The sequence below is a fragment of the Plasmodium malariae genome (genome assembly GCF_900090045.1).
Source record: "Plasmodium malariae genome assembly, chromosome: 11".
Lineage (NCBI taxonomy): Eukaryota > Apicomplexa > Aconoidasida > Haemosporida > Plasmodiidae > Plasmodium > Plasmodium malariae.
In genome coordinates, this window is record NC_041785.1 from 318,597 (window position 1) to 331,667 (window position 13,071).

Genomic DNA, 13,071 nt, shown 5'->3' on the forward strand with positions numbered 1-13,071 from the left:
AATAAAAATATAAAATTTAAAAAAAACATTAAATTGAAATATATACATTTATGTATATAACTAATTATAACACAAATACATAAAGAAATAATAATGTTAATACATAAATTTTATTTACTACAGTGATGTACTAATTTTCGATGTATACCTTTTTTTCCATTTAATTAATTTATTATGTGATTTAGCTTCATTTAGATGGGTCAATAATTTTTTTTTTAAATTATGTTGAAAATTCAACTCATATTTCTTTTCTGGGTAAAAAAACTATTTAAAAAAAACAAAAAAAAATGATTATAACTGATATAACAATTAATACTGGAAACATACCCCATATGATTAAACATTTTAAACCAAATGATTCACCAGAATAATAGGACTCATCTGGCACTTTCTTAACTCCACACGTATCAAAATTAGAAAATTTTTTTAAAGTACTTCTTCCTACCGATCTTAAAATTCCTCTAGGTTCCTTTAAAATTATAGAGTTTCCTGTACACCAGATACAAGACTATTCAGAAATCCTACATCACTTTTTGAAGGTACATCCTTTGTAGAAATTGAAGTAATATTCTATACAAACGTTCATATAGCTGGAAGCTTAAATATAGAAGATGTGGATTCAGCTACAGCATCAGCTACTCAACATGTTAACGTAGCTGCCCCTGCTACTATACCTGAACTTTCACCTTTAAAAAAAAGATTTGTAGAATCTGTATTCATAAATTATATTATATAAATCGGTAACAAATTATTATATACCATCAGGGGAAAATCATAAATGGCAACTTTTTTTTGCAATTGTTTTTATGTTATTAGATTACTTTTTAACTTTTGATTGAACAAATTTTATAAAAAATGATTCCTCTATTACTTTATATATTGTATCCTTGATTTTCACATCTATTATATTTAAAAGTCATACTTATGGTAAAAATTCAACACCCTTGATCTTATGCATAAATCATTTTATATACCATTTTTTTCTTTTTTTATCATTCATGAATATATTCGTAGTCTACTTTTGTTTTATTTGGTAGTAGCTTTTCCTTCATTTTATCATCATTATTTATGATGTCATTTTTTTGTAAAAATTCCCTTTCCTTTTTCTTATTGATCATATATGTTGTTATAATGAACTTTTTTTCTTGTTAACTCTTTTTCCTCATATTTGTCACTCATTTATATATCTATAAAATATTTTTTTCCTTTAAAAATACGTTTTCCTTCTTTGTAACACGAATATGTATAAATGCATTATTTTTTTTTCTCTTGGTACATCAGTATCCTTAGTTCTATCAATTTCTCTAAAGGAATCCCTTTTTTTTAATAACTCATTTTTATTAATTACATCGATATCCTTTATAAGGATAATTGTATATGATAAATTATTTTCTTTTTCCATATCACTTTTTTTTAAAGAATCATTTTCATGTGATAAACTATATTTGTTCTTTATGACACTTTTGTTTATAGCATGATTTTTATTTATTAAATCTTTTTTCTTTAAGATACCGTCTTTTTTTGGTAAACAGTAATAGGTATTTATGAAAATTTTATTTAAAAATTTTATGTACCAACTCTATATATCTTCTTTTAAAGTAAAACAATAATCTACTACTATTCCACGTATAAGTAACTTTAATAGTAGTTGAGATACAGTTAAATCTTCATTATTTAACATTATTTATTTTAACTCTTCTATTTTTGATTCTTTAACTAGTTTTTTATTTAATAAATTTTTTTCCATCGAATTGAACTCTGATAATTCTATCTTTGAATTATTTAAGAGGTTATCTTTTCATTCTTTTAATACATATTCTGTATTAATTTCATTTCCTAACAAAATGTCATCTAATTCTTTTGACATTAATTTTCTCACAAATAGGTTCTTTAACAACGTTTCCCTTGGTATTGTTAATGTGTTTCGTGTTTTCAGTTCATTATCTAAAATAACATCTTTATCAATTTTCATTTTAGCTTCTAAAATTTACCACACCCCATTAGTAAATGTTCACATATTTTTAACTTTATGTCTGTTTTCTGCGATCTTTGCAAGACATTTTCATTTTCTTCTTATACCAGAATTTGTTCTTTAAAATTATTACGATACTGAATATTATGTGCATCCTTTAATTATGACTTTTTTGAATAGTCAACAGATGTAAAATTTCCCTTCAATATTTTTATTTCTTCATTTTGTCTTAAAAAATAGTCTGTTTTCCTCGCGTGAGCACATGCTAATAATGTTCTTAAACATTTAGAATCTAACGCATGATTTTTTCTTTTTTTTTTCATAAGAATGTTAACAAAAGAACTATAAAAATTTAGTTATACATCAAAAGGTACATAGAATTAGAAGCTTTTATAAATAATGGAATTATGTTTATATATAGGGCATTAAAATTAATTAAAATATATATCATACTTTTTGTATTTATAAAATATTACAAGCTTAAAAAATAGTAATACATATATATCAGATAGTTTTGCACAATGAATTTAATAAAAGAAAGGTGCATTTTTCTTTTAATTTCTCAATTATTACATTTCTTCAGAATTTATCTTTTACAGAAACAATATATTTAATTCTGTTTAATTTTATCTATGTGGATAACACTAACATTATCTATATTATAAAATGCCATGTGTCGCTGCTTTTATTTTTTTTTCAAAATCTAAGGAAAATAAACATTTTAAAATATACATAAAAGAAAATATCTATTATATGAATATTAAATATCTTTTTAAATATACTTTCACAGAATATATAATAAAAAACAATTTCAGAAACTCCATATCTTAATGAAATTAAAATGTAAAATTCACTAATTACCATTTTTTACTTGTACATTTTATAATTGTAAAGAATAACGTATTTCTTATCTGTTTATTATTTGTTTACTTAATGTAAATCTAATATATACAAATATTCCCTTATTTTTAAAAAATAAAATAACAAATGTATTAAAGATAAATAAATTATAGAATAAAGATTCAATAATATAATACTAATTTTATAGATAAAACAAAATTAGCTTCATAAGTAAAAATGTATTTTTTTCATACAGCAAAAATTTACGTATGTTTTACTATATTGGTAAAATTAACACACCCACAAAAAAAAAAACAAATAGACGTATATCCTACTTCTCTACCTTCTTTATGTTCCATATATATATTATGTTTTTTTCTATATCTATTTATAACACGTAACATGAAATATTAAAATATTTCAAAGCATATGGAAAACTTAATTATTGTTGTTAAATTCTAAAAGACAATTAAAATAGAAGTTAAAGCTTTAATAAGCATAATTTAATATCTATAAATGTGTAGATATATGCAATATTTTGTTTATATGTAGATAAAATAAAAATAGAATAAGTATTCATATATAGGATTTTAATTTATATTATTCTGTAATATAATATTAAAGGTATTAAAATTTTAATAATAAAGAAGTAAAACATAGTTATATGGAAATTTCTTATTTTCTTATTTTTATTTTTCTTGAACGTTATTTTTTAGGCTATAGAATATACTATATTTTCTTTTTATTCTATTTTTTTTACTTTTTGTAATATATATATATAGAAAAAAAGAATAAACATACTTAAATTATTTTTTATAAAGGAATATTTTTTTTAGAAAATTACACGTTACACATATATGATTTTTCTCAAATTTTTCCATAACTAAATTTAGACAAATTCATACATCCTTTTAATAATGGGAAAATAAATTACACTATTAATATTCCTTCAACATAGTTGTTACGCTTGCATTTATGTAATCAATTATAATTTTTTCTTTTGAATACACATTTTACAAATTACCTGAATTCACAATGATCACTAATTTCATTATATACATAATATATTTCTAATAAATGTGAATTATTCATATAGTATAAATGTCTTTTATTTTAACTATATATGATAATCAACTTAAGTGATTATAAATGAGCCTGCTAACGTTGGTTAAGAAGTAACAGTCTATAAATATCACATATTAATTTAAAAATTTGAAAATTTCGTAATTTTTTAAAATTTCTGAAATTAAAGTCTTTGTGCACATATTCATCTAAGCACCCTATTAGTAATAACATTTAAAATATTAAGTATTGATATTATTGATATATATTTTATTTTTGTTTTTTTTGAAAATATAATTACCTATAGATTTTTATAACATTCATGTTCAATCTATTATTTTCTAATTTTTTACTTATTTTTTTAAATTACAAATGTATCATAAATATAGTTATTATATTAAACAAATTTTTTTTCAAATAATTTCACATACTAATTCATATTTCATGTATAAAATTAATGAATATGATATCTTTCCTAAGCCATGTTTCATTCACCTTAGCAATATATGATTTCAGATCAATGTTAAGAGACCTCTAACTACAACGTGATTTAAAATTTATAGTATTGTATATACAGCAGATTCCTAATAAATGTTATACAGGGCTATAAGTGTAAATATATTAACATAATTAACAACTTAATCGTTCGAAGACATCATGAAAAATGCTTTTACACACTAATCAATTTTATATATTTTTAAAAAAATATATTTTTTTTATTCATAAATGAGCATAATATTCATTTGTAAGTTCATAATAATACATAAATTTTTAAAAAAATATATTTATGTTTTCATTAATTAGTTTTACATATATCCATTAAATTTTTAGTTATACATCATAATATTTTATTCCCAAAATTATATATAAAAAAAAAGTTATTTTTAATTGTAAATTTTTTATACAATTAAAAAAAATAAATAATAAAATAACATGATAAAAATACTTTATAAATCTCAATTTATATATGTAATTTAATCTTCAAAATACATAAAAAAAAAATTTTGTTTCCTTATTATATACATAAATTAGCGACATAAATAAGCATAGCTATGAGTGATTTTCATTAATTCATTAAATGTATTAACATTGTTTATTAGTCATTGTCAATTTCTTTAGGTAGCAGAAATAGTTTATAAAATGGATATTTATATTATTTAAAGAAATACAGTTAAACAATTGAACATTTATAATAGTCAAAAAAAAATTTAATAGCTCTTTAAAACCTTATTTTAAAAATTAAATATTAATTTTAACAAATAATTTATTTATTACGCGTAATTCTATTTCATTTTTTGTAGTTCATAATCTTCATATAGTTGTTCTAAAATAAATTTTTGTGAACTCATTTTTCTGTCTTGTTTAAGTATATATTATATAAATTATATTATAATCCCTTGCTCAACGTATCATAAAAGTGTCAATGATCTTTACATAATTCTTTTCAATACTTTTAACATGAATAAATTAATTATTATTTAATATTTTTTCTTAATATTTTTTTTTTAATTATATTTTGTACTTTTTATTCCTAGAATTTTAGAAAAAAAATAGTACTTTGTGAAATTTTTTATTTTAATATTACTTTACATATTGTATATATGGATATTTTAAGTATTAAAGGTACATTCAATCCAAAAGAGTGTAAGCGAACTGTGTTTTTTTTTATATTATTTAAAAAAAATAATATAATTCATCAGTCTTATATAACAATGAAGTTAACCTCAAATAACATATATTTTATCATTAACTATCTATTAGACTCTTCTACTAAAAATATATATATATGCTACAATGTGTTTTATATACATCTTTAATACATAAATTCTAATTAATTTACTATTATTTATGACGTTATTTATTTTGTAATTATAATTATCATGCTTTATAGCATATTCTTTTAAAAAAATTCTTCTGTATATATGGACTTTAAAAGATCTAAATATTTATTATTTTAATATTGTAAAAGAACAATTTAGAATGATATTTTTTCTTAGATATAGATAATTTCTTATTAATTTTATTATTACATTTTATCCTTTTTTATATTCTCAAATTAACGAAAAAAATCATTAATATGAATAATATAAAATATCTCTAAATTTTTTGAAATAAATTTTATACATAGCATGTAGTGTTACAATTATTTTTGCAATAATTATGTATATTTATATTTTTTTTTAAATTCTATCCTATTTTTATTCATTTAATTAATAATATTTTTACCAAGAAAATTTTTACTAAAATATTTTTTTTAAATTTTAAGCTATAATTATCATTAATTAAATGAAGTTACAAATTTTATAATTTTAAAATAATATAAAACAATAAAGAAAAATTATTATATAATATATACTAAATAATATCAAAAAAATTGAAGTGCGAAAAATTCAATTTTTTTACGAAAAAATTAGAATCAATAAAAAAATTCGAAATGATGGCACAAACAAATAAATTATCCTTTATAAACATCTTCGCATTTACCATATTAGTATTTGTATGCCACTATTCCTATGAAGTAAGATAATTATTATATTTAATAATTTTTCACCATATTTTGCAATTTTACATTTTCATTTTTAAAATCAAAACTGTAATAATGTTGAAATAATGTTTTTTCATATTTTAAATATTTACCCAAATTTTTAGACAAATACATTTGGAAAATTATGCATTACGAATATTAACCAAAATAATACATCAAACATAAGAGCAAGCAGATTATTATATTCGGAAACAGATATAGATTTCAACAAAAGATACAATTACTTAAAAAAAAATGCATTAAAAATAGTAAATGAAGACGAATATAATTTTGGAAATAAATTAAATACATTACTGGGTAATTTTTATTTACCAAAAGAATTTAAAACATTATTGTTTGATGAAAAAGTTCAAAAATCATTAAATTCAAAGGAATTTATGTATGATATTGAAAGTTCCAGTGATTCATTAAAATTTGATGATTATCGTGATATAGGATCTGTGGAATTAAAAGAAAAACATATTCAAAAAAAAAAATGCAAGTCAAAAAAAAAAAGTACGTCATCATCTATATTTTCATCTTTGAAGATATTAGATTCAATATATGAAAGAAATATAGAAAAACTATTTGGAACTGAAAATAAAAAATCAAACAAATATAATGGTATATCTGGAGGAAGTAGTATTAAATACATGTTTAAGGTTTTTTCTCCAATTATAATAGGTACAGCTATCATATTCATATTTGCTTTAATGAAATGGTTTCCAGCTATTGCAGTTCCAATTATATTAACTATTTTAGCATCAATATATATTTGCGTTAAAGTACTGAAAGTTCTTTATAAGAGTATTAACAAGTCATAGAAGAATAAGAAAATATTTAAATATCCATTATGATTATATAAAAGGATGATTCATAAAAGTATTTAAAATGAACACATGTATATTATTATACATTAAATTTTATGTATTTAACAATACCTAAAACTCCCGTTATATATCGTATACATGAATTATATGTCATTCAACTTTTATCTATAAAAATTCGTTTTAAGTTATTCATATATAGCCTTGTTTAAATAAATAAATTATATTTTTATTTCGTTCCCTCTTATATAATTAATTTTGCATATCTTCTATATGAAAATGTTCATTTGTAAATTATTTATTTTTACAGTTTTATATATGTAGAAAAATTAGTAATTATCCTTGTTTAAATTAATTTCCCAGAATTATGGTGTGTTATTTATTTCTTTGAGTTCATAATTTTTAAAATTTATGTTCATTGTTCCAGTTATGTTTCATTTCATTTGTAAATTTTAAAAAATATAATGTTATTAATATTTATAATTTTCGTCATTGTGCGAATTCTTTTAATTTACCTGTGCACATTTGTGTTACACGATAATTAACAAATTTTGCTGAAAAAAACATCAAATTAGGAATTAAAGTTTTTTAAAATAAAAATTGATTTCATAATAATGTTTATCTAATAGAAATACTCTGTATGCGTAAATATTCATTTTTTCAGATTATATATTTTAATTGTGGAAGAATTAATATATCAAAAAATTCCTTCATGTATATTATGAATAGAAACATTATTTCAAGTTCATTCTTTACCCATGTTTACATGAATTCACATATTATTGTCTATTCTTTTTACCTATTATTTTATGCTGTTTTAGTTCTAATTTTTTATTTTATTTATTTTTTTAACTCATATTGTCTAATTTCCTTCTTTTCTTAATGTTCTACAAAAATATATAATGCTAATGTGTAATGAAGTTAATTGGAATACTGTACAGTTTACACGTATATTACATATAATATGTGTCTTTTTATGCGTACTAAAATTATGCGATTCTGAAGTGATGTAATCTTTAAAAAATTTCATCTCAGCCATTTATATAGGAACAATTACTAAAAATATAAAACGTGAAAGAAAATTCGATATGTCATAATATTATTTAGTTAAAGAGCCATCAAATTAGAGTATATATATGTATTATTCCAATTGTAATTTTTTTTTTTATACATGTTCTTAAAAGTAACAGTGAATTCCATTTAGACATAAAATCTAACTCTTGATAAAAAAATTTAGCAATGAATAATTTTCATAGGATATTAATAAAAAAATAAACATGTATTTTCAATAAATTAATTCAAATATATCAGTGCTTCTCCCATTTAGATACATGAAACATCCACTTGGCATACTGCATATGTTTGATAATTATACATTAAATAATATCTGAATTATTAAATAAAAACAAAGCATTTAATTTTACGAGTCATAAAAAGAATGAAGAATCACACACAAGTTAAACGCACTATCACAATTATTATTATAACGATTATGGCTTATATTTTTAAATCACTTAACCATTTAAAATGTCTCATTGAATTAAATATCTCCAATTGATGTGTAATAATCATTTTACTATATGACAAAAATTTCATCTTATTAAATATTAGTCAACACTTATATCAGAAATGTATGTTTACAATTTCAAAGATATTTTTCTCATGGATCTAAAATTCTATATATCTTTCATTGTGCCCATTAATTAGTTATAATTTTGCATATTGTGTTAACTTTCCAGGAGGCCCGTTATTTATATGAATAATAATGAGAATGAAATTATATTTATAATACGTTATTTATTATTTATACGTTCAAGAACATTCATATTTATTTTATTTATAATTAATACATAATTGCTATTAAAGTTGTTAAAAAGGTATCCTTAAATATGAATACTATTGTATGATGAACTATACAACATTAAAAACATAAGTATAGAACATAAAGATTTATATAAAGAACTTGTGCAAAGAGAAATTTATATAAACTGGACAATGAATTTAAAAAAGATAAACCTTTTTGTTGAAACTTTTGCTAAATAATACAATAATAACATTACTCTGTCTTTTTCTTTTTATATTTTTTATAAAAATTTTGAGAGTACGAGTTATCACACTTCTTTATTTGAAGTAATAGATTATTTTTGAAAAACTATCTTATTAATTTCTCAAGAGTTAATTATAATTAGTTTTACTTAAGATATATAATTAATTAAAACAAATTCATAATTATTATATACAATGTAATATCTATTAAATATATAAAAATATCATTCATGAATATACATTATCTCAAAATAATTTCTATGACTAATAATACTGCTTAAAATATTGGAAAGATGACACTAAAAAAAAAGTTTTGTTGAACATATTAATAAATATTTTATTATTAAAATATCTATTTATAGAATTCAATTAAATTAACTTCCTTCTCTTTTATCTATAAAAGTTATTTCTCTGAAAAAAGCAGATTAAAATATTTATTTACATAATAGCAAAATTATGCACTTTCATCATTAGAAACTTTTGTGTATTATTTTTTTACATTTTATTATTAGGCATTTTCATTTCCTTTTGTAAAATATATTCTCTATATAATATATCATTTCTTCATCGATGCAGCATTAGATAACTATTCATCAATTAATAGATATACTTTACAAATTTATTTAAGCTAACGTTTTTAAAAATTATCTTCATATTATAGATGTCTACATTATTATTATAGCTCTTTTCATGGATAAGAAATAATGTATAATAATATTTATAAATTTCCAAAGGATATTTACAAAAATATATTATATATTAACACTGCTACATCAATTTCAAATTTTACTAATGATATATTAAATATATAAAATATATGAACAACATATACCCTTACAAGTAGTTTCGACTAATATAAAATCGTAACTTTTTGTTAAGATTTATTTTATAGATGAAACTATTAACTCGATATATTATTAACTTAATCATAAATTACATAAAATATATATGCATTAGGCATGTAAAGAGATTTTACAGTATATATTGTTGTGTTATATAATTATTTTGGCGTATTCATTAAAATATTATGAATAATTTAAGAATGAAATTAAATTTATTTTATTATTATGAATTATAATTCTATAATATTCAATTATGTTTCATATAATACTTTAATAATAGATGTGTAAAAATGTATTAAAAATATAGTTATGTTAAATATATTATGAAACATAAATATCTAATAATTATTTCAGAATGATTTTGTTTTAAATTTATATTTAAATAAAAAGAACAAATAAAAAAATAAACATGGGATTATTTTTATTAAATGAAGCATAATATGAATTGTTTAAATTAAAACTAATATATAGTAAATATGGTTAAGAAATTCTTTAAATGTTCATTTAGAACTATAACAAAAAATAAACGAATAAAATTGTAATTGTTAAGAATAGATGTTACCTCACTAACTCAGTCAAGTTGTATAAATTGTTATCATATATATTGTACTAAATGATCAAATAATTATAATGTAGTTTTACATAAAATATTTTCACGCATAATTTTTGCATAAAAAGCATATATTTTTATTGTAATTATTTAGCAGTATCAAATTCACATTATTGCGGAGCACAAAAAATTTATATATATATATATATATATATATATGCTAAATAAGAGCACTAACCTCAAAATAAACATTAAAATACGAAAATATAGAAACATGTAACTTCTATAAATTTTAAACATATATTTTTTTCCTGTGATGTATCATTATATATAAGTAATATCATATACTAAGAATAATAAAATATATGTGCACACAAGTAAAAATTTTTTTAATTACATAATTTTATTATGCATAATGAAGATCCATGATACTTGAATTAAAAACATTTTTTTTGTAATCAATGTATTTACTACAACTCGGTTTTATCTTCTTTTTCTCCATAACCAATTAAATATTTAAAGTAATTTATGGGTATATAAACAACCATTAATAAACCAATTATAAGAGGTAGCAATAATGCAATTATACCTCCAATATAACTAATAGCGCAAAATAATTTAAAACATATGGTTGCTCCAACTGACAAAAACTGTGCAAAAATAAATGTTACAAAAATAAATGGTATTGCTGATACGAAAAATACTAGTGGTAGAGCAAGAGTTAAAATGCTATTCTGAACTGCTGCATATATTAAAGCTTTTCTTTCAGAAGGATCGGTACTATTCATGTATTTATATATATTACTAGCTGCCCAGTATATTACTTTTTCAAAGAAATTGTTTATCGCTGAAAAAAGTGTACTTAAAAAGGTTGTACATTTGTTAAAGAATTCCATAAATGACACTTTTGTATTAGTTTTATCCGTAGGTTCTCCTTTATCATCATATTCTGATTCACCAAAGTAGTATTCATTTTCCGTGTCACCCGTTCCATTATTTCCTGATGGAACATTATCAAATTTTTCTGATTCATAATTGTCGGCTTCATTTTCTAAATTTTCGTTTTCATTATCGTAAAACCTAACTTTTATTCCTATATTTTCTGGCTTCTTCTCATTCTCAAATAATAATCTCTCCTTTCTTGAATCTAATATGCTATCCACAATGCTTCTATTATTTAAAGATTTATCTACGGTACACTAAAGAAAAGGAAATTTTTTCATTATTTATGAAGTGATAAATTTATATACGCCTTTAAAATTTTTTTTCATATATATATATTTGTATATTTAACATGATTCAACAGAAAACATAAAACGAATATTCTCGGATATTATTGTTATACCTCATTGTTAATAAAAGTATATATCCAAATAAAAAGAATAAATGTCAGAGTTTTAAATGAAATATTTGATAACATCTTTCCATTCATGTTCGATTTTTTTAATGCTATAATTTCTTTATATTGTGAAAATATTTACGATATATTCAAGAGGTAGTTACGACTCTGTTATATTCATTTTTATTTTATTCAATAATTTTTTTTTCTTTTTTAAATTTTATTAAATAGCTTAATTGAAATGTAAAATATAAAGTATAAAAAATATAAATTAATTTTAAAAATATTTTAATTAATATTTCCAATAATGTTATTTATAAAAAAGGCAACAACCATTAAAAATAATTTTTGGTAAAACAAGCATTTGTTAAATTTCTCAAAAAATATAATTATATTTCAATTGTCTAATAAGAACAGCTTTAAATTTTTAATACTAATACTTTAAGGAAAAAGAAAAAAAATAAAATAATGTAAAAAGTCTTCTTTCATGCCCAAAATTTTTATGCTAGATTTAAAACAGAAAAAAGTTATGTGCTGTGTAATATGTACCATTAATATTATTAGGGATATAATTATTAATTTGTTGCTATAATTCTTATTAATAATCCTAGTTATTGTACGTGTTGTACTGAAACATTGTTTATAATAAAAAAATATAAATAATTATATAAAATATAATTGCAGTTGATAGAATTTAAGAAAAAAAATAAAACGACAATTTTTTTTTATTGAAAATAAATAAGCTAAACAGGTGATATATGCGTAGCGTATGCAGAACGTTCATTCATTAATTATTTTAAATTTGTTTAAGGATTAATGAATTCACCTTCAAATATTTTTCTATTTAAAAAAGTACATTAAAAATTATTAAATATTATATTTTTTCTTATTAATTATTTAAAATATAATATTATTATTAATAATATAATTTAATACAACATTAACTTAAGCTGAAAAGAATTTTTTTTAAGAATTCAACTTTTTCCTACTAATTTTTTTGATAATAAATAAAAAAAAAAATTCACATATCTGATAAAAATATAATAATTATAAAAAAAACAAAATAATA

General features: G+C 19.9%; 2 protein-coding genes and 1 pseudogene across 2 annotated transcripts, besides 1 other annotated feature; 1 reads left to right on the top strand and 2 right to left on the bottom strand.

Moving 5' to 3' along the window:
- Window positions 1–110: 110 nt before the first annotated feature.
- PmUG01_11014900 lies at window positions 111–2,623 on the bottom strand (annotated as a pseudogene).
- Window positions 111–2,623: a sequence feature (Plasmodium exported protein, unknown function, pseudogene).
- A 3,685-nt stretch (window positions 2,624–6,308) lies between these two features.
- On the top strand, window positions 6,309–7,222 carry PmUG01_11015000 (Plasmodium exported protein, unknown function; the record flags this gene model as incomplete). The annotated part of the gene is made up of 2 exons (XM_029005791.1): window positions 6,309–6,392; window positions 6,524–7,222. The coding sequence occupies 2 exons, from the start codon at window positions 6,309–6,311 to the stop codon at window positions 7,220–7,222; spliced, it is 783 nt and encodes a 260-aa protein (XP_028862345.1).
- A 3,911-nt stretch (window positions 7,223–11,133) lies between these two features.
- PmUG01_11015100 (Plasmodium exported protein, unknown function) lies at window positions 11,134–12,095 on the bottom strand (the record flags this gene model as incomplete). Its single annotated transcript, XM_029005792.1, has 2 exons — window positions 11,134–11,862; window positions 12,009–12,095. 2 exons carry the CDS (start codon window positions 12,093–12,095, stop codon window positions 11,134–11,136), a joined length of 816 nt encoding a protein of 271 aa, XP_028862346.1.
- Between the last annotated feature and the right edge of the window lie 976 nt (window positions 12,096–13,071).